The following is a 25,411-nucleotide window of genomic DNA, read 5'->3' on the forward strand; positions in this document are numbered from 1 at the left end:
TATTCAGGCTGGAGAAATGAAACCATGCGTGCATGTCACATTTTTAAAAATACAGAACTTATTTTACTCTTCTTGGCAATCAGCCTACCAAAAGGACATGCAAAAAGTATTTGGGTGCTTTTTAGAACATATACATTAAGCTGCTTTTCAACGTGAACTCGGCTGACCCTCACTATCTCTCTTCACTTTTCTCCCCTTTGATCCCCCCTCCTCCCTTGAGCTCCGCTCAGCTGGTAAGTCCCTTGTATCTGTGCCCTTTTCTTCAACTGCCAACTCCAGTCTCCGTCCCTTCTGCCTTGCTGCACCATATGCTTGGAACAAGCTGCCCAAATCCCTACGGTGGGCTCCATCTCTGGCAGTGTTCAAGGTCCGTTTAAAAGCCCACCTCTTTGAGAGTGCTTTTGACTCCTAACTCCTCTCACCTTGGGTTCTGCATCCCCTACCCTCTATGTCATGTCTTGCCTGTCCCAAGTAGATTGTAAGCTCTTCTAAGCAGGGACCGTTTATAAATGTTAAAATATACAGCACTGCATACGCCTTTCAGCGCTATATAAGTGATAAGTAGTAGTAGTAGTGAACTTTTGCTTTTCTAAATATGCACTCAAAGCATCCATGTACATTGCAACTAGAAACGCTAAGCAAAAATTTCCCCTTTAAACATACAGAATGCACACACTAAGGGATTCCGTTTAATAAGCTGCGATAGCGTTTTTAGCGCACGCAGGATTTTAGCGCACGCTAAACCCGCGCTATGCAGCTAGAACTAACGCCAGCTCAATGCTGGCGCTAAGGTCTAGCGCGCATGGCAATTCAGCGCGCGCTAAAACCACTATCGCAGCTTAGTAAAAGGAGCCCTAAACTCAACACCCATTATGTATGTATATTCTGTTAACCGTTTAGTTATAAACGGTATAGAAATTTTTAAAATAAATAAATAAATAAGCATTAAGAACTTCTCTGCATATCAAGCATGACCACCTACAGTGTGCCATTATCAAAACATTAATAAAACAGATACTAAGATTTTGCTTCAATCCTTGCAACAATCTTTTGTTGCCACAGAACTGAAATTTCATGACATCCTTGCTGGAGAATCCCAAAAACTCCTCTACCTTCATCCTCATCAGATCTCTATACCATAGCCTCCTGGGGCAGTTCAGAACTATGACAATTACCAATCCTGTATGCACCTGGATCCACTGTTTAACCTTGCCTATCAAGGGCCATGGGGGAAGACATAACGAAAGGATGAAATCAAAGAATCTACGTAGAAACATAGAAAAATGACGGCAGAAAAGGGCCATAGCCCATCAAGTCTGCCCACTCCATTAACCCTCCCCAAACTACCCCCTAAAGGGTCGCTCACAGGTGGCATCACCTCTACACTGCCCTTGTAAAGATCCGACGTGGGCATCCCATTTTTTCTTAAAATCTTGTATGCTGCTAGCCACGATCACTTGCTCTGGGAGTTTGTTCCAATGGTCTACCACTCTTTCTGTGAAGAAGTACTTCCTGGTATCCCCATGAAATAGCCCCCAAATAAGCCAATACTGTGGTCCAAAAACTCTACTATCTCCATAAAACATGCATAAAAGAATTAGATGCTCTCTTTATTGCTCTGCAGACTTTGGATTTTTTTCTGCAACTGAAGACGACTGGTATTTTTGGTAGTCTGTGATGTTACCATCAGATCTAGAACAGGCAGGCCTCAACAAAGCACCACTTGGGGAAGACCTCCTCTGCGACACTCCCATTTTCATAGATCCATTGCATTTCTTGAACAATTTGGATTCCTGCTACATCAGCTGCTGAAACGCCTTGGAGATTCTTTTCTGCACATTCCATCAATAGTTTTACCTCTACTGTGAATTAATGACTTTTTTTCCTCCCTGCTTGCTTACATGTAACACTGCTATCACACTGTAATGTTAATCAGGTTTTCTGTTCCGCCTTTACCTATTCAGTTCAAGGTCAGATTACATGAGGTTAGGGAAGTTACAATGGATAGTTTGACATGAACATTGCCCAACAGAATTCTGCCTACTCTGCAAAATGTTAATATGGGCACTAAACCGGTTCCAGCAGGTTTAGTGTTCATATGTTTTAGCGGAAGATTATCAAAACAGCTTACCGTGGTCTTTTCCAAGCTTCCTAGCAGTCTCTGACTCTGCTATGCAAATGTATTACAACGAGGCTATTAATATTTAAACAAGCACTTTGGGCGATTCTCTATTATCGCCGGGTGATTCCCTAACCTCGCAGCCCTATATATGCGAGCAAAATTTTCCGGTGCCAAGAAAGTAAGGCTTGACAGCTCAGACCTGCCAGAAACTTTTCCGCGATCAAGCAAACCCCCCCCCCCATCCCGGAAGCAGAGCCTTAGGCCCCTCCCTAGCGAATCCCAGGATGAACCAGGGAGGGGAAAGTCTGTCAATTTGAAGAGGCAGACCTGCTGGCCAGAGGTAGGAGACAACCCTCTGGCTGGCCTTCGTAAACAAGGAAAGGGAGGTAGGGGTGTCTTAGGTACAGAGGGTCATCGGGAGTGCACATCTCACCTGCGGCTGGAGGGGTTGCTTAGTGGCAGAAGGGAGTGGGCATCTCTCCTGCTGCCAGGAGGGGGGTGTTGGGGAGTTGCTAGGCGGCAGGAGTGGATGCATCTCCCGCTGTCGGGGGGTTGCTTGGTGGCGGGAGTGGGCATCTCTCCCAATGCTGGGTGGGTGTCAGGGGGGTTGCTTGATGGCCAGAGGGAGTGAGCATCTCTCCTGCTGCTAGGGGATGTTGAGAGGGGTTGCTTGATGGCTGGAGTGGGCATCTCTCCTGCTGCCGGGGGGGGGGGGGTGTTGGGAGGTTTGCCTAACGGCAGCAGCAGGAAGGAGTGGGTATCCCTCCTGCTGCCAGGGAGGGAGTTGCTTAATGTCGGTGGCATGGAGGGAGTGGACATCCCTCCTATTGATCTTCAATTCAGGGTCTTTTTTTTAATGCGTTTATTCTGTGCATGTGCTGATCGTTATCACCAGCGAATGGAACATGCAAATTTAGCAACCCTCCACGACTCTCCACAAACCTCATTTGCAGGCACATTTTTTAAAGACTGACTCGCCTTTTTTAAATTGTTACAGTAGTGACCGCAATAGAGGCCTGTCGGATTTTAACATAAACATTTGGGAATCTTCCCCTTAATAGTGGAACTAGAGTCTAGATGACTGATCAACCACTGGGTTTCCTGCTGCGACCATAAACCTTCAATCCATCTGTCATCAAAATGCACCCCCCAACCAGTAAGGCTTGCATCTGTTATTACTGGAATTCAGTCAGGAATCATCAGACTTTTGTATGAGGAAACTACTCTTCAACCAGCAAATTGCGATTCTTCTAGGTTTCCCGAGTCAGTGGTAGCACCCGGTCATAATTCTGAGACTGAGGAGACCAAAGATAGAAGAGATCATTGCAAGAGGCTTATATGCATCCTAGCCCATGACACTAAATCCATGGTTGCTACAATCGATCCCTACATTTATAGTTTCAAGTTTATTTCAATTTGATATACCACACAGTCAGTTTGTAGACTTAAGTTTGTTTTCTGATCTCCGACTATAACATTCTCATGCTTTCAAAAGGGAAAAACACTTTGCCCAAGACAGTATCAAATCTAGCCCCCAAATATTCCAGAGACTGGGAAGAAACAATGCTGCTCTTGGAAAAATTCAATTCCTAGCTACATCCTGCAGAAATTGAATTACTCAAGCAGTTACTGTTTCACTTTCTTCTCGGGACTGTGCATGGATTAACCAATCTTTCAAATAAGGATGAACGAAGATCCTCCCTCCAAGGGGAAACTGTGTCAAGTATAAACAGAAGAGCTCAAAATTGGAACTACTGTATTGATCTACTATTGCAAATCTGGGATAGCTCTGATGAGACACCCTAATTGGTATGTGAAGTTATACTTCTGTCAAATCTAAGGACCTAAGAAACTTCCCTTTTTGAACTGCTGCAATCACCAACTTCAAATATCCAGTCACAAACTCAGTACTGTGGATTGTATTGAAATCCGGAATAGGCTGAAAAGTTCCTTCTTTCTTTGGAACTACAAACTAAATTGAATAGCGTCCCGGCCTTTCTTCCCAAGGTAGAACCAGAACCATTGCTTGTAAATAACTAAGTTTTAAGGTCTGCTCAACTGCCACTTTCTTTAGAAGAGAGAGACACAGGGATTCCACAAACCACTCAGGAAATTCTATTCATGGGTGGTATAGCAAGCACTTAAAATGCACATCCATTGCAAATGCCCTCCTGTACCCAGGGATCTGAGGTTATTTGAGTCCACCTCTGATAGAATGACGCCAGTCTTCTTCCCTCAAGGTAACTGGAGAGCAGACCTGCAAACCTTCATTGTGTACCTTTGGAATTCCATGCTGTAGATAACAGGAAACCCCTCTACTGCCTCTGTGGGAACCTCAAAAGGACTGTTCCCAAAAGAGAAATGTTGTCTCAAAGTATAAAATATACTGCCCAGTCTATATCTTTAAGCCTTTGCGAGTCATCCTCTGCCAGAGAACCCTCTAGTTACAGATTACTTAAGCCAATATTCTAGTGACAGTCACATCTCATCAGTGGATATGCAGTTTCATTGGTTGACAATTTCTCAAAAGTATTGCATTTAAAATCAGCATTCTGGTGCAGATAGATCCGAATGAGTTTGGCTCTTATAGTCTGATCCAGATATAAAGAAGACAGCACTGTGGGAAAGAAGGATAGAACTGGTCTAAGCACGTTTCTTGCTAAAGGCCAAGGACAAGGTTTATAATTCTGAAATTTGCCTAGCCTAACAAATAGCTATAAGAAAAACAATCTTAAGAATGATATCTCTTAAGGTTATGGAATCCAGAGATTCGAAAGGAGGATGAAGTAAGGGAAACAATACTAAATTTAAATACCTAAACAGAAGTTACACTAAATTTAACAATTTTTATATGTCTATTCTTGAGTAATAGGTTGTACTTTTATAATTTTATAATTTGCAAATTGTAATTCGCTGATTGTCCAGCTCTCTTCGGTGTGAACCACCTAGAAGTCGTCTGATTATGGCGGTATAGAAGAATAAAGTTATGTTATGTTATGTTATGTAACCAAACAACACACCAGATTAATAAATGTAACCCCAGTGGGGTCCTTTCCTCTGGTGCGGACATAGAAAGTTGCATCAGAGAAGAAGCTCCCAGTGATTCTAAAGGCTGCCTGTCTGAAATGCAACTGGACTGGATTCAGAAATGAAGTAAGGATTGTGGGGAGGGGGGGGGGAAGAGAAAAGAGAGGACAGCGGGGAGTCTAAAGGCAACAGCCCCACTGCTGGCTTAAGTTAGCATCCACGCCTGGGACACAGTGAGCTACTGCCAGCCTGAAACTACTACCTTTGAAGGGAAACCAGAATGCAGTACCACAACAAAGAAGCATGAGCAGCAACAGTGGCAGCCTACCACTGCAGAGAGTAAATTCAGCTCTGCGTCTACCAGAGGGGAAGAGGTGGTTGCTGGTAAGTGGGAGAAGATGCTGAGCAAGGAATGAGGCCATGTTGTCCGTCATGTTGGCAGCAGTTGGAGCTTTTAACCATCAGTTATGAAGAGAAAGGGAACAATGCAGGATTCAGCTGGTCATATACAACAAATTAACAAAATTAGAATAGCACAATCATGGTCCAGGTACCTCCGTTAAAAACGCCATCCAAATGGTATTTTTAACCGAAATTTGAGGCACATACTGGCGCCTAGAAAATCAGTGCCAGAATTGAGCCTACATAGGTGCTTTAGGCCGCCAAACACTTAAGTAGGCGTGGCCAACGCCGGAAGTGCATTAGGCAGCCTTAAGCGCCCATGTAGGCGCAATTCACATGTAGATAGATGCCAGAAATGTAGGACCAGAAAACTCTGGCCTACATTTCCAGCTCCTATCTTTCACGTTGACACAATTCTGAAACTAGTGCACGACTGACACGCAATCGGCAGCCGCCGATATCAGTGCTAGTTTGAGAATCTCCCGGTTTGCAAAAGCACATCATATGTGCTTTATATGCATAAAATTACAGTAAATCCTTGACTGAAAAATGCAATGAATGAATGAATGGAGACCCACTACTGAAAGAGTTAGAAGTCACAGGCAGAGTAAAGGGGGGCAGAGTAAGGGAGGGGTGAGGGGGTGTTCCGCTCTGGATGCCATCTTCCTCCTCCTCTCCACCCCCTTCTGCATGCGCCCCCTCCCCTTCCATCATACCTTTTTAACTTCGGCGTGAGCAGCCACTGACTTGCAGCCTGCATCGACTTCGGCGCCCTCGCCGACGTCACTTCCGGGACCCAAGTGGCGTCGGAGAGAGCACCGAAGCTGACGCAGGCAGTAAGTTGGTGGCTGTTCGCGCCAAAAGTTAAAAAGGTATGGGGAAGGGACACGCAGCAGTGGGGGGGAGGCGGGGGGCACCACCATTCAGGGCGCCGCTCACCCTCGGCTACGCCACTGGACACAGGTCCACTGTCATACACAATTACTGGCCCCAACTGTGCAATTCTCCTCTGTCAATATTTCATCTCAGCAGGACGTTCTCATTTAGCCTATCAGGTATGTCTATAAACGGATCATGTTCTATCCACCTACCTTGGCCTTTGTGGTTGACTTCTTTAGCAGCAATCACTTTGTTTATTACAGTCTGAAGGAAATCATTCTCCCCTGCCACCCTGGATGGAAAATGGGATGATATGTTCAGCTGCTTATGCCCAATCATGTCACTCAGTGCATACATTCATTTATTTAATTCGTTGTACAGCCTGTCCTCCCCAGAGAGTTCAGAATGGGTTTCAAAGTAACATACATAATAATTAAACGAGATACAGACAAATCAGGATCATAGTGCAATACAAGTATGTACAGTACTGTATTTTGTATTCAAATTCTTGGGTTGTAGAATGAATCGTCTGAGTTTCCAAAGGGGAAATTCACTTTGATAGTGCTTTGGATTACGAGCATGCTTCCGGAATGAATTATGCTCGCAAACCAAGGTTTTACTGTACTCTATTCTCTGTAAAAACCGCCCAGGCAATTATTAGAAAACACCAGGTTTCTGAAGTCTAGGGTGTGCGATTAATGGAGGTATAATTTCTCTCCTCTGGCTCTTCTTCCTGTGATGACCATTTCTGTTCTCCATCCTTCGTCCCTATGATGACCATTTTTCTCCTTCACCCTGTCCACTGCTATGACCACCATTACTGTCCTCCATCTTACCTCCTGCAGTAACTGGCCTTCCTCTCCTCCCCCCACCCTGACTACAGGATCTCTCTTCTTACTTCATCTTGATGTTATTGTGTTTAGGCTGATGCGGGGCTTCAAGTATCGGCGCATGCTCAAAGCCTTCAGCATGCACAAATCCTCAAGGCCCTGCACTAGCTCAGCACATAACCTCGAGATCAGGTAAGGAGAGAGATCTGGTCGTCTAGGGGGGAAGATGGAGGGTAGAGGACAGCAATGGCGGTTGGGGGGGCACAATTATTGAGGGAATTTTGATTTGGTTTAAAACCAAATTTTATAGTGTTTTGGGGGTCCTGAAGCAGGGGGTGGGTGATTACTGAAGGTGGGTAATTAGATAGAATACGGTAACTTTCACAGAATCATCTCATTATGACACTCCCTTATCAGCCACTACTGAACTTCAAAAAAACGGCAAACAGCATTCCTGCAGTTATTTTCATTAAAGACCACATTACAGCCTATTTTGCAAAGGGGCACACTTGCAAAAAAAAAAAAAAAATTACAGAAAAATGTGTGTGCCTTTCAAGAGATGCCACCATTCTGTCAAATTAGTGGCAAGTCAGTAGCAATGAAATCTGTGAATTACTTTCACCAGCATAATAAGAAATATTCAAAGAGGTATAAAAATTTTAAAACAGGAAGCCTATTAATACTAGTTATCCAATGTAATTTAAGCCGTTAACACCTGAAAAACACAGAGAGGTCTCTCTTATCAAGCGGAAAGAAAAATTGGCATTAGCATGCCCTGAAGCAGGTTTTTCCTGTGCATTAATCCATTTTTGCATCAACCAGAAAAAAGCTGGTTTGCAATTTTCTCAATGAATGGCCACACGCTAATATTCACAAAATATGAAACTATTGAAAACCATTTGCACAATATCAAAAATGGACACTACTTCTACATTCCAACTTTTTAATTAGATTCACTACTTAAATAATTGGATATAATAGTATAACTGTTGACTTTTAATCACATTACATTAATTAACTTCTAATGGGGACAAGCCTCAGACTTAGGAGAACATGTTTCCCAAAATGGGATTACTTAAAGAGAGAAACATTGCTCTCTTATCTTCTTATTATATCACCGGCTATTACCCCACCTCCCTACCAATATAGATAAATCAAATGTTTAATTCTCTATTTTTTAAAAAAAAATACATTACATTAATTTTTATAAATAAATAATTCTAAACACTATGCCTCCTATTAATTTGAATCCTTAAAAGCTTATTAAATTTAAATTACAAAAACTATTTTGGTATGGGATATATATTACTTGAAATAGATCAGCATACCATTTCTGAAAGTCAGGACCAACTCATATCAGACCATATATATTCACCTAATCAAATTCATCTAAAATTCTTATTCAATTTCATTGCAATTCATTTCCTCTTGTTGTTAATTACAATTTCACCCCATTATTTTCATCAATTCATGTATCTTACATATTTCACTGATTACCACGAAATCTAATTATTTAATTGAATCTAATTAAAAAGTTGGAATGTACAAGTAGTGTCCATTTTTGATACTGTGCAAATGGTTTTCAATAGTTTCATATTTTGTGAATATAATACCATTTGAAGTTTGTATTGTTTTGTTGCATCCACACGCTAATATTGTCATTAGCATGTGACCGTTATCAAAAACTAAGATGTGACCACTCGACGCCACCCATTTTGTAGACGGTAAAGGCTCACACACTAATCCTACACCAGTCAGTGTGCCGTAATGTCAATGCAGTAACTGATTAACGTAGAAACCTCCACTCTCTGCCCCCAACATAGAAAAAATTTTTTAAAAGTCTAACTCAGTGGTTCACAACCTGCTCTAAAGATAGATTTACAGCAGGACGCCTAAACCCACCCCATAGTAAGTCCTTTTAAGTTGCATTAGGCACGCATTAGGGCCATCACAGCTTAGTAAAAGGACCCAATAGTGATCAAAGAGCAAATAAGCCTTTATCATAGTTCGAGAGCGGTGAGAAATAAAAACAAAGACAATTAATGATGATGCGTACCAGACAAGAGAAGCATTGCTAGTTAGATGGGCTAAATATGGTAAACTGAAATAACACCGTACTGCAAACCCCACATGAAGGTTTGCTAATTATTTCTTTATTCTCTCAGGCCTAACTTACTAAAACATGTTACCGAGCCTTTTCTGCATCAGCACTCAGTGGCTGGAGCTCGCTGCCAAAACAGTTAAGGGACGAGAATGATTTTGTTTCCTCATGGTATACATTAAACACATGGCTCTTAGTCCAAGCTTAATAAGGCAAACTGATTGCTGGGAACTTAGAAGGCTTATTATAATGACAGGGGTGGGGGTAGGAGGACAGAGATATTTTATTTTTTTTAATATGCTTTACATTGTTTGTGTTATTTCTCTTTAATATTATGCTTCACCGATGGTATGCATTGTTTTAATGATTAATGTACAGTATTATGCTTAATTTGGATTCATGTTGTGTTATGACACCCTATGATTTTTTTTCTGTTTTATGCTTTTTTGGTTTGTATTTTTTGTATTTTTCATTTGATTTGATAATTTTAAAAAAATTCAATAAATTATTTAATGGAATAAAATGAAGTGTTTAACCTTGGTAAGATACGGTCAGCATGTCTTTGAGTTAATGGAATTCTGGAGAAGATATGTATTTTACAGTACCCCTCACCTTGGAATACAGAGATAATATAATAAAAGGCAAGATAGAGAATATATCTAGAGTAAATTAAGAACATGCTATAATTACAATATGTATGCAACTTATGTTCCTTTCAAAATTTTAACATGTGTTATATATGTACGTGAATCTACATTTAGGTACTGGTAATTTTCAAGAATGAATTTAACATGATTTCCACAGTAGAACATTTGGAGGAAGATAACCTATAGACAGGGAAGATAGACATTTTGCACTGCATTCTGCTTTTAGTGCATCTCAGAAACTCAAGGAACTTATACAAAACATTAATAGAAGCTTTTGCATAAAAGCAACCCATATTCTGAGTGTCTGGGAGCGATCATAAAGTCATGCATCCCACAATTCATCTCGTCCCTTCTACCTGTGACAGGTTATTAAGGGAAAAGGAACGGAATATGAAATACAGTCAAACCTCGGTTTGCGAGTATCGTGGTTTGTGAGTGTTTTGCAAGACAAGCAAAACATTTTCGCAAATCGTGACTCACAAACCGAGCGTTGACTCAGTTTGCGAGTCCCCCTGCCTTAGAACCGGCATCGCCCCCTCCCATGAACGCTGCCCCCCACCACTAACCGGCATCGTCCCCCCCCCTCGTGAATGCCCACCCAAACTGAAGCCTTATCCCCATCTGGCACCGGCATGCAGCACCAACCCACAGGAGGTGCCGGTGCCCAAAGATCGTGCTGCTTGCCTGATTGGGCCTTGAGCATCTGCACATGCTCAAGGCCTTCTGGCTCCCGTTCTCTCCGAGAATCTCAGAGAGAGGCGAGAGCCAGAAGGCCTTGAGCATGCGCAGATGCTCAAGGCCCAGTCAGGCAAGCAGCACGATCTTTGGGCACCGGCACCTCCTGTGGGTTGGTGCTGCATGCCGGTGCCAGATGGGGATAAGGCTTCAGTTTGGGCGGGCAGGCATTCACGAGGTGGGGTGATGTCAGTTCGCAGGGGGCGGGGCGTTTGCGAGAGGGGTGTGGCGATGCCGGTTTGCGGGGGAGATGTGGAAGCGCACCATTGGTCTTGGAGGTGGGGGGGTCTTTTGGGGATGTGGTGGGGGTAGGGGGAGCAGCATCAGTGGCTGTGGAGGGGGGGAGGTAGGTGGAACCAATCAAGCGAGCTTCCCTTACTTCCTATGGGGAAACTCGCTTTGATATACGAGTAATTTGGTTTACGAGCATGCTTCTGGAATGAATTATGCTCATAAACCAAGGTTCCACTGTACTATCTTTTCTGTGGTACTTATTTTGCATTTCGGGCAACAGAGGTTAAGTGACTTGTCTAGAGTCATAAGGAACTGCATTGTCAGAGGTTGTGGCAAAAGCAGATAGCATAGCTGGTTTTAAGAAAGGTTTGGACAATTACCTGGAGGAAAAGTCCATTGTCTGTTATTGAGAAAGACATGGGGGAAGCCACAGCTTGCCTTGGATCGGTAGTATGGAATGTTGCTACTCCTTGGGTTTTTGCCAGGTACTGGTGATCTGTATTGGCCTCAATGGGGACGAGCTACTGGGCTTGATGGACCATTGGTCTGACCCAGTAGGGCCATTCTTATGTTCTTTTGCAGCGGGACTTGAACCCCCGATTCTCAGACCACTGCACTAACCATTATGCTACTGTCCCAGTCATTCCATCCTGTCAAAAGCTTAAAAACCAATGGAAGACTGCATAGTATTCAGTTCACAAGCATGGATGGCCTCCAGAAGACCTCTATAATAACAGCACAATTCTCCTATAAAATTAACATGACATCTCAATTAACACTTTGTCCTGCCGTCACCACTGAAAATGTGTAAATACAGAATATATACTTACGGCTGAAACGGAATAAAGTGTTGTTTGTCCTCGTCGTCTACTTTCCCATTAATAATGTCAGTTACATCCATTACTGAAATCAGGAAAGGTCAGTTTATTGAACTAAGCATCAACCGAAAATGAAGAGTTCATTAAGGTTGTTCATAATTGGCTAGAGATCACGATCGCACAGCAGGATGTGCGCCTCATGCATAGGTGCAAGCAAATTATTTACAGGTTGGTGAGAAAGAGAAAGCAAAAACCATTTCAAAACAGGATTTTTTTTTTCCCAAAAAAAACATAGCTAGTTTCACAACAAAATGCCTTTGTTCTCTGTGCATTTCTATTAAAAGCAAGCTAATTTGTTTCTGAAAGCAATTACAAACTACCATACTTACAACCTACACAATTAGGGTGGTAATAGCATCCTGCTCAATTAAGCTGTCCATATTATCCTTCTTATTAAAGGTTGCCTCTATAATTTTATTACTATTATTAAGATTACCCTCTGTTCACAAACCAAAATAAATCACATTACCGAAACTCCTGTACTTGATCTACGATTAGCTTAGTTTCCAAATTGAAATGCAGGGTTCATATACAGGACTGGAACCTGATGAAGTTTTAACACAAATTATAGCAAACCACTATTTTCATATTGAATTTTTTTTTTTTTTTTTTTTATTGCTGTTCATGAAAAAATAATGAAATCAAACTACAGTGGAATGGAGAATTATTTTAATCCAGTTTTATCACTGCACAATGCTGGTTGCAATCAATTGTGCTACATTAAACAAATAATATTAACTGGCATACACAGCTGTACAGAATGTGAATTACCTGCTACTCCAAAAGGTCGGCGTAGCCCAGAAGTTAGTTTCCTTGTATTATTGTCTCTCAGCTCCATACGACCTACTCTCACAATCTGACAGACAAAACAGATCTTCTCCCTTTTCAGGTCTTTGCTGCCAAGGTCCTAAACACATTAGTTTCCATAAATTACTTGGGTAGATATTCGCACATCAATACAGTTTTCAAGCTGAAAAAAATATGTGCATCTATTGAACAGGTACCTATTTTAAGCCTGTTTTACAAACTGTGCCACAAAAGCTGCAGATATCGAAGCTAAAAAGAAGCCTTGGGTTTTTTTTTCCTGAATGGGAGCTGGTGTAAATGGTCATGGGTAAAATTTGCATCAACAGTAGGCTCCACCCAACGTCTGCCCTGAACATGCCTACACCCAATTTGCATAAAATAATAAATGCACATACTTTTATGGGGGAGAGATGGGGATCTAACTAGGTGATTGGGACCTGGGTTGGCCACTGTTGGAAACAGGATACTGGCCTTGATGGGCCTTTGGTCTGTCCCAGTATGGCAACGCATGGTCTTATGTGAGCCAAGTATAGAACAATCAAGCCATTGTGACATCACTGATTAGTTTATTTCTTAGGCATTGGTGGAATGAGGCATTATGACATCACAGCCTGAGATGCTGCTACTATTTGGATTTCTGCTAGGTATTTGGGAACACAATTTTTGCTATTACTGCAGTTTAAAAGTTGAAATTGATTAACAAAGATTTGGAAGTAGAGCATAGAAATTAATTTACTGCTTCACTGCTGGTGCCCCAGATTTATTTTTGTTAAATGAAATTTCTTTTGCTCTATAACATAACTAGCATTTTTAATTTGTGACACACCTTTCCTCCATGATGCTCAAGGCAGATTCTATGGCAGCCAATCAACACAGGGGAAAAAAAACAAGGAGAGACAAATAAAAAAGATAGACTTACCGTGAACACAGCTCGGAGGTTGTGTAATCTATCTATGTCTTTTGGCAGCCCTGAACTTGACCAGCCAACAAGATAATTCTCACTAAAGACAATACAAAAATTTGATAAGATATGGTATGTTCTATAAAATGAAATCATGTTATGAAAGCTATTTATTTGCAATACCTATAAAATATTCCCAAATCCTTTCATTTTTTAAACTAACAGATGGAATGCCGGCAGATATCAAATGCCAAACCAGAGAACTTAGTAAGAAAATGATTGGCTTGACACAAGTTGGGCCAATAGAAACATAATAAGTGCAGTAAGCTTTGTGAGAGTGGAATGGGATGATTCATCGCGGTCGTTTCAGTGTGGTACATTTCATCGTGGCAGCGCTGAATCATCCTCTCCACGCCATTATCGGTGCCTCTCCTCCTCTATACCCTAGTGGTGTCATAAGGGGGAGCGGGGGGTGTGGCCAGCCCCCCCCTAAGGTGTCTTGCTGGGGCTGTCGGTGCCTCTCCTCCTCCCCCCCCTCCCGCATACCTCTTGAGATGTTCACTGGTGTGAGCAGCATCTTCCGCCCCTTGCTCGTGTTGGCCTTGGCTCTCTTCTGATGTCATTTCCTAGTCGTGGGACCAGGATATCAAATCAGAGGGGAGCCAAGGCCGGCAAAAGCGTGAGGTGGAAGATGATGCGACTCGCACCGGCAAACTTTTCAAGAGGTATAAGGCGGCAGGGGGGGGCACTCGAGCAGCTGGAAAGAGTAAAGATGCATCTCTAGTTTGGGGGGTGGGGGTGCATTGCCCCACCTCAAACAAGGTCAGGTGCCACTATGATGGCCCCGAGCTCACAGCCAGGTGAATGAAGATTCGGCGTTGAAACTGTAGTGCTGAGCTGGCCACGCTGAATCATCCCAGATCCTTGAGGGAAGTGGGTGCCAACATTTGGGGAAGAGCAAAGCCTGCCACAAGCATCACACTTTTACTTCTGTTGCATGGGCCCCAGAGTTCTCATCTTTACTTTTAAGTTGTGCAATGCACAAAGAACTCTGACTCAAAGCCTCATGAGTCTGGAGACTGAGATTTGTACCAGAGTTCTTTCCTGCACTGCATTAGTAAAAGTAGGTTGGAAGGAAGAGAAAAGGGGCCAATTCTAACTTCCAGGAGAAGCATCAGAAACCCTGACTCTGTACTTGTTTAGCAATGAACTGCTAAAAGTTATCTATGGCTATATAAAAATTCAAACTTTTCAGAGTTGTGTGGCATCGACTGATAGTTCAATGGTAGGAATTATTAGGAAATAAAGAGAGCACATAAAACATCATAATGCCTCTGTATTGCTCCATGTGTAATTGCACCTTGAGTATTGTATGTAATTCTGGTCATTATATCTCAAGAGAGATATAACAGAATTAGAAAAAAACACAAAGAACGGTGAGAAACGATTACAGAGATGGAACAATTCTCATACGAAGAAAGGCTAAAGATGTCAGGAATCTTCAGCTTGGAGAAGAGACAGCTATGGGGAGCAATGATAAGAGGTCTAGTCCCCTCATGCGCTCTTGCTTTTCCTTAGTGTCCATTTTTTAGAAAATATTTAATATAGACAGTATATACAATTATATTAAACACTGACCTCATCTCCCCCTCCGATTCCATATACCGCAACCAAAGTTCTGCATACAAATCTGCATGCACAACTTAATTGGTTAACAAACCAATCAGCATTGATAATTGCCAATTACTGGCACTAAATAGAATTTATGCACACAATTTTCTAAGCGTATTCTATGTGGTGCTTGTAAATTTTAGAGCGCCGATCCCAAAAGGGGGCATAACCAGGGGAGATGTGTTATTATATTATTTTAGAATATGACTGATATGTGCGCAAGTTAGGCACGGGCATTTAGGCCTTGTTCTCACTAGCATAAATCCCTGTGCTAAATGTTGAGCAGATAGGCTCTGCACATGATTTTATGAACAGCACCCAACTACGGAGGCGATTTATAGAACAGCGCTAAGCGCTGATTTTTTTAGGTGTCAATTTTGGGGGGGGCAAAGGATAAAGAGGATTGGACGTGATATACCGCCTTTCTGTGGTTACAATCAAAGTGGTTTATATATTATATATATATAACATAGCAGCACAGAAAGAACCCAATAGAGACTGAATAAAGCCTGCACCAGGAACATCTATCTCCACAGTTTCTTTTGCTTTGAAACATAATATAACAGACACATTACATTATATTACATTACATTACAGATTTCTATTCCGCCATTACCTTTCGGTTCAAAGCAGATTACAAAAAGAGTTATGGAAGAAGGGTTACAACGTTAGATCAGAGAAGGTTTCCAAGACAGGGAAAAGTAGGATCTGGGGTTAGGGAGGGGATGGTAAGAGGGGGGTTAAGCTTTATCATGGTATTAAGCTTTATTAAGGGATTTCTTGAAGAGTATAGTTTTTATTTCCTTTCTGAACATCTTGTAGTCTGGGGTTGTTGTCAATAGGTTGGAGACTTGGTTGTCTATCTTCGCTGCCTGAGTGGCCAGTAGTCCGTTGTATAGTTTTTTTCCGTTTTACTTCTTTGATTGGGGGGTAAGTGAATGGGGTGTGTGTTTTTCTATGCCTGGTAGAGGTGGTTTGGATGAGGCGGGTAAATTTGAATTGTTTACTCTTTCCAAAACGACAAACCAAAGTTGAGTAGTATATTTTAAAACAAACCAGAGGAATATTTTTTTTTTCACTAAACAGAGTTCAGCTCTGGCTTTTGTTGCTTTTACACCTAAGCAGCAGCAGGACCAGCCACCACTACCAAGAGCCCTTTGCCCCGATCCAGCCAGGCTTGTGAGCTCCTCCCTCTGCAGTCCATTGGAGAGATCAATCTACCTGCTTTTAAATATCAGCAACAGTGGGAAATCAACTGCTTTTACACCTCAGCAGCAGCGGAACTATCTGCAACTACCAAGAGCACACAGACCCGATCCAACCAAGAGTGTGAGCTCCACCTCCCCCTGCAGTCCACTAGGAAGATCAACTGTTTTTTACACCTAAGCAGCAACAGGACCAGCCACCACTACCGAGAGCCCTTTGCCCTGATCCAGCCAAACAAGTAAGCTCTTCCCCCAGCATTCCGTAGGAAAAATCAATATGCTTGCTTTTAAATATTATCAGAAGTAGGAGATCAACTGCTTTTATACCTAAGCAGCACCAAGACCAGCCGCCACTATCGAGAGCTTTTGTCCCAATCCAGCCAGACGTGTATGCTCTTCACCATACAATTTGTTGGAGAGATCAATCTGCCTGCTTTTAAATATCAGCAGCATTGGGAAAACAACTGCTTTTACACCTAAGCAGCAGCGGGACCATCCGCAACCACCAAGAACCCACAGACCCGTACCTGCCAGGAATGTGAGATCCGCCCCCCCTACAATTCGATAAGAAGATCAACTGTTTTTACACCTAAGCAGCAATAGGACCAGCCGCCACTACCGGGAACCCTTTGCCACGATCCAGCCAGACATATAAGATCTTCCCCCAGCATTCCATTGGATAGATCAATCTACCTGCTTTTAAATATCAGCAGCAGTGGGAGAACAACTGCTTTAACACCTAAGTAGCAGCAAGACCAGCTGCCTATAATAGGAGCCCTTGCCCCGATCCAACCAGGCATGTGAGCTCCTCCCCCTATATCCCGTTTAAGAGATCAATCTACCTGCTTTAAATATCAGCAGCAGTAGAAAAACAACAAGCAGCAGCGAAACCTACCGCAACCACCAAGAGCCCACAGACCCAATCCTGCCAGGAGTGTGAACTCCTCCCCCTGCAGTCCATTGGAGAGATCAATCTGCCTGCTTTTAAATATCAGCAGCAGTGGAGATCAACTGCTTTTACACCTAAGCAGCAACGAGACCAGCCACAACCACCGAGAGCACACAGACCCAATCCTACCAAGAGTGTGAACTCTTCCCCCCATGCAATCCGCTAAGAAGATCGACTGTCGGCTCCGGGCGGCTTTCCCGCAGAGGAGAGAATCCTGCATTCACCGTGGGCCTCATCTGGGGCAGCCTCCTTGGAGCGGCTGGGGCATGGGCAGTGTGTCTGGGAGGGAATGCATGGATGGGAGAACATCGCAGGGGAGGAGACATAGGCATCCTGGGACTGTCTGCCAAGTCTCTTCCCTGAAGAAGCCCTTTCTGGAAACGTCAATCGCTCCTCCTAAACTTACTTGCTCCACTTCATCACTGACGCTGAAACCGTGGATTGAAGACAAAGTTTTATTTTATTTTTCTTTCCAGCTTATGATTTATCTTTAATCTTATCTATTGTTTTGCCTTTTGTCTTTGTTTTGTTCTATTTCTATCATTTAAATTTCTCCAGAATTCTACTGTTCAACGGCTCCCCCTTCTGCTTCTATTCCTTTCTCTCCTCTCTTCTACCTTCCAAAGTATTTAGATCAATGCTGTCTTGTTAAAATGTTTATTTTATTTTTATTTTTCCTCTAACTCTACTTTTCACTTCTCTATTACCCTCCAGGTACTTTAGTTAGATTGTGAGCCTTCGGGACAGTAAGGGAATTTTTCAAGTACCTTATTTCTAATCTTAATGTATATTTTCTGTAAACCGCTTAGAACCTAACGGATGTAGCGGTATATAAGAAATAAATTACATTACATTACATTACATATGTGGTGAAATCAGTTAGTATAGCTGGATTTAGAAAATGTTTGGATACCTCCCTGGTGGTAAATTCCATAAATCAGTAAGATTGATCTGGGGAAAGCCAATGCTTATCCTTTAGGATAAGTAGCCTGGAATCTTGCTACTTTAGGGATCATGCCAGGTACTTGTGGCTTGGATTGGTCATGGTTAGAAATAGGATGTTGGGCTAGACAGACTTTTCGTCTGATTCAGTGTGCCAATTCTTAACAGCATTTTACCCAGAATGTCAGAGCTCTGATTATTACACAAGCTGTCAGTGGGTAAAGGTTATGTGTGTTGCTCAAAAAGGTGCATGTTTTTTAATCATTCTGTGAAGAGGTGGTAATCAAAGGTAGAGCTTTTGGAAACATGCTCTAAGATTTGAATAATGAAAGACACATATTTTCTTCCAATGGAAAAGCTACACACACAATATTTTTCTGGGAGTGCTGCCTAGAAGTCGCAAGACTATGGCGGTATAGAAAAATAAAGTTATTATTATTATTATTATTCAAACTCCATGGGTATATTTATCCACTGGTATGCATTAATGCAGCAGGTTTGATTATTATCTCTACAGAAGTTTTAGCAGTACAGATTCATTTTGTACAGTGTTTTCAGAATTCATTCCTCTCTTCCTTCTACACACGAGCAACATAGAATAATCACAAAAATGCTTCATTATCAAAATTATAGATCAAGGATGTTAGTCATTGTGACTTCATGCCAGATTAGATTAACTGCATTGATGCAGGCTGATTAGGGGGCAGGACAATGGACCCCACAGTGAGCCCGCTCCCCCCCCCCCCCCCCCCCCGGGTCCTGTACTTTTAAGGCTTCAATTTTCTACTCCTTTGAAATTCAAATTTTACTCTGCAGGATCTATCCATGTCCCCCGCCACAAGGTGCTCCATACCCTTTATACCATTTTTAAGCCAATATGAACATAAGTTAGGTATAGTTTATTGCAATTTGACATACTGCTAAAACTTTCATCAAGAACAAAACACCTGGCCCCTTTTAATGTAGGCCCAGTACCCACAGCACTGCCTCAGCCTCTCAAATCTTCACCACATACCAGGGTAGCTAATCTGTTCTCCTCCAACCCCTCCCCTAGGTCTTTATCTCCACCTCCTTATTCCAATGACCTCATTACTTTTAAAGTCATCTGGCCTGCTGTGATCTCCTTCCCTCCTAGCAGTCAGCATCGCTCAGCCTTCACTCCCAGGAAGTCTCCTGATTCAGGGTTGTCCTCGACTTGCCACCCAGACCAATTCCATCTGTAGTTCTCCAAGGCTTGTCTACATCAGTGTTTCTCAACTCGGTCCACTCAGGATTTCAGGATATCCACAATGAATATGCATGAAAGAAATTTGCATACACTGCCTCCATTATATGCAAATTTATTTCATACCAGGAGGGGAAAAAGACCTCAGACCGTTCTTATGTCATTTCAAAACAGCCAAAGCTGGTCAGTTTAACAAGATATCACTGTAATCATAAGTCATTAAAAACCCTCTTTGGCTTTTTTTTCTTCTTTTTTTGACTTAATTAGAACTTAATGTGGTAAATTATTTTTAAAAAACATTAATGTTTTATCTTAATGACTTAGCTTATTGGTTGATAGATTCTGATTCCAACAGGGCCCGTTTTGCCCAGTGCATCGTCAGGGAATCAGCACTCGAACACAAAAGAATGGAGGCTGGAACTAAGTCTGTCACTCCATATTGCACCAACCACATGCCATTAATTCTTGCGCTTAAACGGTCTACTAATTTGAAACCTAAATCTGCACCGAAATGATCAGCTCCTGTCTTTTTTTTCCCTCCTAGTATGAAACAATTTACAGTCAAGATTTATATTAGTACATTGTGATTGAAAATTGGATGTGATTTTATTGAGCTCCTGTCTTTTTTTTTCCCCCTCCTAGTATGAACAATTTAGAGTCAAGATTTATATTAGTACATTGTGATTGCAAATTGGATGGGATTTTATTCAGGAATATTTTCTATAGTTTTACTTTGGACATTTATCTTTTTTGATTTTTGAATGTAAGAGTTTTTTTTGGTCTGATTTTTGTTGACTGTTATACTTAGAAAGTGCTAGAGGTGGCTAATATTTGCTTGGAACACACAAGGAAAAAACAACAACCTCTGAGTGCATTAAAAGTTACCAACCTGATGAACTTGGATTCCACAGGGTCATACAAAGACATAAGTACTTCTGCATCTTCTCCTATTTTGCAGACTACATTTTTAAGATTTACAAATAAGGCAAATGAAGGTGTGGCAGCAAACTTAGCTTGTCTGTTGATATCAATGTTCTGTTTTTGAGACTGTAATAAAGAAAAACAAAGCCTTAATATCATGCCATACAGGATCATAACCCCATTTTACTGTAGCCGATTTTGCACTTTCAGCCATCAATGAATACACTCAATGAAAAGAATGGAACAGTCAAAACTGCTTTATGACAGAGTCCAAAAATTCATAAATTAATTGAACACAATTTCTGATAACGAATGCACTTCAACACAAACTTCTTACGATAGCCTACCTAATAATTTTACTCTTTCCTCGCAGGGATGAATATGGACTAACTCAGCTTCTGATCTTATTACTGTACACATTCAAATACAAACAGATTTTGGGACCAAATCTGGGTTTATATTTGAGTCTCACCCTCCCAAACCCAGTGCTGGCCTCTCCTCAGGCCTACCTTAAGCCCTGGTGGTCCAATGGTGAGCCAGGATAGGAGCGATCCCCTCCCTCTCTCTCCTGAAGTGAGGTGTCAGGTTCTATTTCATCTGGCTATGCAACCACCCCCTCCCCCCCCCTCCATCCCAGAACCAGTATAGGTCTACCCGGTGGTCTAGCAGTGATCGTGGCAAGAGCAAACCTATGCTATTGCCTATGCAGCCTCAATAGTAAAAATGCTGTCTTCAGGTTCCTGCAGCAACCTTGCAAGACTACTGCTCCTGTCCCAGCTCACCACTAAAGCACCAGGTCTTAACGTCGTCCCAAGGAGAGGTCTGTGGTGCAGTAATGGCCAGTACCTGAACATAAATCCTTTGTTTATATTCGAGTTAACTTTCCCCCCCCCCCACCTCTTTTTTAAGGAAAAAAAATGTTCTCTCTGTTTAGATTTGGATGGTTTATATTCAAGTGTATATGGTATATAATTTTCCCTTGTTTTTTGCTTTACTAATGGAGTTCTTCCTGCATTCAACATTTTCTCATTCTAAATTTTTTAAACATAATTGCAAATTTTAAAAAACATTAACAAGCAGGTGTATTCTGTTAGTAAATGGCATGAGCCCCTCCCCCACTTCCCCTTATATGACGTCTTACCTTTTCTTCCTGTATTCTTTCCTCTACTTGTTTGGAAGCTATTTCGTGTGCTCTGAAGAGACTAATTGTGCTGGTTTGTTCTGGATCTAGAATGTTGCCATCTCCATCTCTTACAACCAAGTCCAGATCAAGAATTCTGCAAAAATCGGCATGAGCAATACTATGATCTCTACCCAAATCAGGTTCCTGAACGCATTTCAACACAGATAAGTAGGCATGCTCGCTGTTAAATAATTTTCTAGGTTGCCTTTTACCTAATTTTATTATACATACGACTGCTCTCAAAAATGATCCCACTTCCCTATTTCAAAAAAAAAAAAAAAGGGGTTAAGTAACAATTTTATAAGTGAAGATTTCTATTATTTTATCCCAAATATTCCCATTTCTAATTCACTATTGCTAGGTAACAAACAGAAATACAAGAAAACATAAAAAGAAAATAAAATACATTTTTTTATTGAACTAAATTAATACATTTCTTTTGACTAGCTTTTGAAGGTGATTCTTCTTTGCTTACCGTATATACTTGAATATAAACCGACCCAAATATAAGCTGAGGTAACTTTTTCCCCCCTTAAAGAGGAAAAAAATTTGACTCAAATATAATCGGGTGGGGGAGGGGGTTTATATTCAAGTGCAGTGCCTGCCAGGCTCTGCACCCAACCTCCCTGCCCAGCTCTGCACCCTGTTCCCTCTCCTTCTCTCTGACAGGCTCTGCATTCAGCCCCCCCCCCGCCCACTCCCTCCCCTGCCCGTCTCTGCACCCAGCCTCTCTCCCTCTCTGCACCGTTTCCTCTCCCTTCATGCTCTGCCAGGCTCTGCATCCACCCTTCCCCCTCACTCCCTCCCTTGCCCTGCTAGTCTCTGCACCCTGCCCTGCCAGGTTCTGTACCCTTTCCCCACTCCCTTCCAATGCCTTGCAGGCCTCCACCGGACCTGCCATAAGTCCTGGTGGGCTAGTGGTGGGCAGGCCAGGACAGGAGGGATCCCTCTTGCCTCCTGTCCTGGCCGACTCTATTACCTCCCTCCAGCCTCCCCAGTGTACCTTTCAAATCCTTGGTAGTCTAGCAGTGAACCACAGCAAGCTCCTGCCCATGCAGAGCTGCTTGCTGATTGGCTACCGCAAATTCTCATGGCAGCCAATCAGCTAACAGCTCTGCACAGGCAGGAGCGAATAAAGGTCGCCAATCACCGCTGGACCACCAGGGATTTGAAAGGTATGCGGGGGTGGCAGGAGGGAGGTAAAGTTCTTAAGAGTCAGCTGGGTAGGACAGGAGGTGCAAGGGATCCCTCCTGTCCTGGCTCACTTCTGGACTACTAGATCTTACAACAGGCCCGGCAGATGCCTGACACAGGTTCAGGAGGACAGGCCAGTGCTGACTCGAATATAAACCGAGACCCCATTTTTGGACCAAAAATCTCTGTTTATAATCAAATATATACGGTATATGTTCTGTCATCATTTGCTCATTTCTAATGTAAAGAAGGTATTGCCTTTGAAACCTAGTCAAAAAAATTTGTCCAATAAAAAACTTTAAAAAAATAAAAAATTTATATTACCTTTAAAGGTGGCCCAACCACCATGGTATAACTACCATGCCACCCTTGCTAGTTATATTTAACCACAAAAAAACAATTGGCTGTTGGATTATTTCTGGTTATCTTCCAACCCCAACATAGTTTTAAAGGGGGGTTCCCCCCAACCCCCCTTAAAACTAGTTCACAGTTTTATTACCTTGGAGTCATCTTTGAAGGAAACCTTTCTTCTGAACCACAAATAAATGCTATAGTTAAATCCTATTTTTATCCTCCTGCAATTTCATGCAATTCACTCATTTTTGGACCATTCTTCTCAAATCACAGCACTTCTTGTTTTAGTGATCTCAAAGCTCAGTTACTGTACTATTGTCTACACTGGACTACCCTAGTCTCTCAAGATGTCTACAATCAGTACAGAATTTAGCAATAAGAATCTTAGCCGTTATCACGTTTCCCCAATCCTTAATCATCACTGGGGTTCCTTGTTGTCCACATGATAACATTTAAAATACTTGTTCTTATCCATAAGTCTTTTTATTCAGGCATTCTGTTCTCGCTCTCTACTCATAGTATTCTATATACCCCCTCACGAGCTCTTTGCTCTCTAGATGACCATCCCCTTCATCTGCCTCCTCCAACGTTTTCTTATCTAGCAGCTACTCTGTACTGTGCTTTTTTTTTTTTTTTTAAACTTAGCACCTTCTCTCAGGAATTTGTTACCTGTCTGAAAATGTCTTATTCAAAAATTAAAAAAAAGAAAAGATGAGTTTTTAATCCTGAAGTGCATTTGACGCATGCACTATCAATGCCTCAGTTATTCCTATGATGCTGCTAGACATACACAGAGCTGTACATTAAATACATAAAAGACAGTCCCTGCTCAAAAGAGCTTACAATCTAATCAAAACAAACAAACAGGACAAATAAGGGATTAGGGAATTCTTTACTTTGGGATTCATTAAAACGGTGACGGGACAAAAGCAAGCGAGACAAACGCACGCCGACTTTTGAGAGCGGACAACTGAGCGCATGACTTCAGTGTGCCGCTCTAAAAGCTTATTTTAAAGGGCTCCGATGGGGGGTGGGGGGAACCCCACCCACTTCACTTAATACTGTTCGCGCAGCTGTGTTGGGGTGTGTGTGGGGGGGTGTAACCCCCCACATTATACAGAAAACTTAACTTTTTACCTATTTTTCAGGGAAAAGTTAAGTTTTCTGTATAATGGGGGGTTCCACCCCCCCAAAACCACCCCCAACGGCAGCACCAACACTATTAAGTAAAGTGGGGGGGTACCCCCCACACACCCCCGTCGATGCCCTTTAAAATAAGCTTTTAGAGCGGCACGCTGAAGTCTTGCGCTCAGTTGTCCGCTCTCAAATGTCGGCGCACGTTTGTCTCGCGTGCTTATGACTGTGAATCAATTAAAACAGATATGGGTACTTACAAGTGAGTAGAAATTAGGCATTAAAAACAGCCTGAAGAAGTGGGCTTTTAGCCTAGACTTGAATATAGCCAGAGATGGATCTTTATGGGCTCCTTTTACTAAGCTGCGCTAGGGCCTTAACGCGCGTACTACACTGCCCCGCACGCTAGCCGCTACTGCCTCCTTTTGAGCAGGCGGTAGATTTTCGGCTAGCGCATGCTATAGCGCACGCTAATCCGGTGCGTGCGCTAAAACGCTTAGCGCACCTTCGTAAAAGGAGCCCTATGTAGCGAGTCAGAGAGTCTATTCCAAGCATACAGCGCAGCACACTAAATGGATGAGCAAATGTTTTTTGTGGCACACTATAATTGAAATTGCAAAACCGACAAAAATTAAATTTGAGAGTTATTTATTTAAAGTTCTTTAAGCTGTGCTATGGGTAATCGTAACAATGGTGAAACTAAAGTAGATAGAATTGCTAATCAATGTGATGGGTGCTTGTTTTTGAGTGCAAATTAACTCAAAACACGGCTCGATTGTCGACAAGCAAACCCACATTTCATCATCCACCATCTGCAGTCGTTCTTTTTTTTTTATTTTTTTTTTTTTTTTTCCATTTTATTTCTGTCAGAGCTGAAAATCCAAGTTCACAAAGATAAGAAGATCCAATCAGTAACAAAGCCTCGATTGCTTTGTTGCTCAAGTTAGGATAACTACTGCATAAAAAAAACTAAAACTAAAACTATAATTATTTGCTGTTTTCAAAGACCAATCATGCCGGAGAATTATTGGTTTTTTTTGTTTTGTTTTTTTTAATCTTTATTGAATTTC

The 25,411-nt window shown here is 42.1% G+C and overlaps 1 protein-coding gene across 2 annotated transcripts in view; it reads right to left on the reverse strand.

The window, feature by feature from the left end:
- The window catches only part of DOCK1 (dedicator of cytokinesis 1), a 926,077-nt gene that overhangs the window by 757,436 nt on the left and 143,230 nt on the right, over positions 1-25,411 (reverse strand). For both annotated transcript variants that reach the window (XM_033940914.1, XM_033940915.1), the window contains exons 7-12: positions 21,618-21,753; positions 20,445-20,602; positions 13,582-13,663; positions 12,627-12,762; positions 11,808-11,880; positions 6,643-6,722 (exon numbers count right to left, since the gene is read on the reverse strand). In XM_033940914.1, coding sequence (XP_033796805.1) covers positions 6,643-6,722; positions 11,808-11,880; positions 12,627-12,762; positions 13,582-13,663; positions 20,445-20,602; positions 21,618-21,753 — 665 coding nt within the window. The remainder of the gene's footprint in view (positions 1-6,642; positions 6,723-11,807; positions 11,881-12,626; positions 12,763-13,581; positions 13,664-20,444; positions 20,603-21,617; positions 21,754-25,411) is intronic.

The sequence above is a fragment of the Geotrypetes seraphini genome, chromosome 4 (genome assembly GCF_902459505.1).
Source record: "Geotrypetes seraphini chromosome 4, aGeoSer1.1, whole genome shotgun sequence".
In the NCBI taxonomy this organism is placed as follows: Eukaryota; Metazoa; Chordata; class Amphibia; order Gymnophiona; family Dermophiidae; genus Geotrypetes; species Geotrypetes seraphini.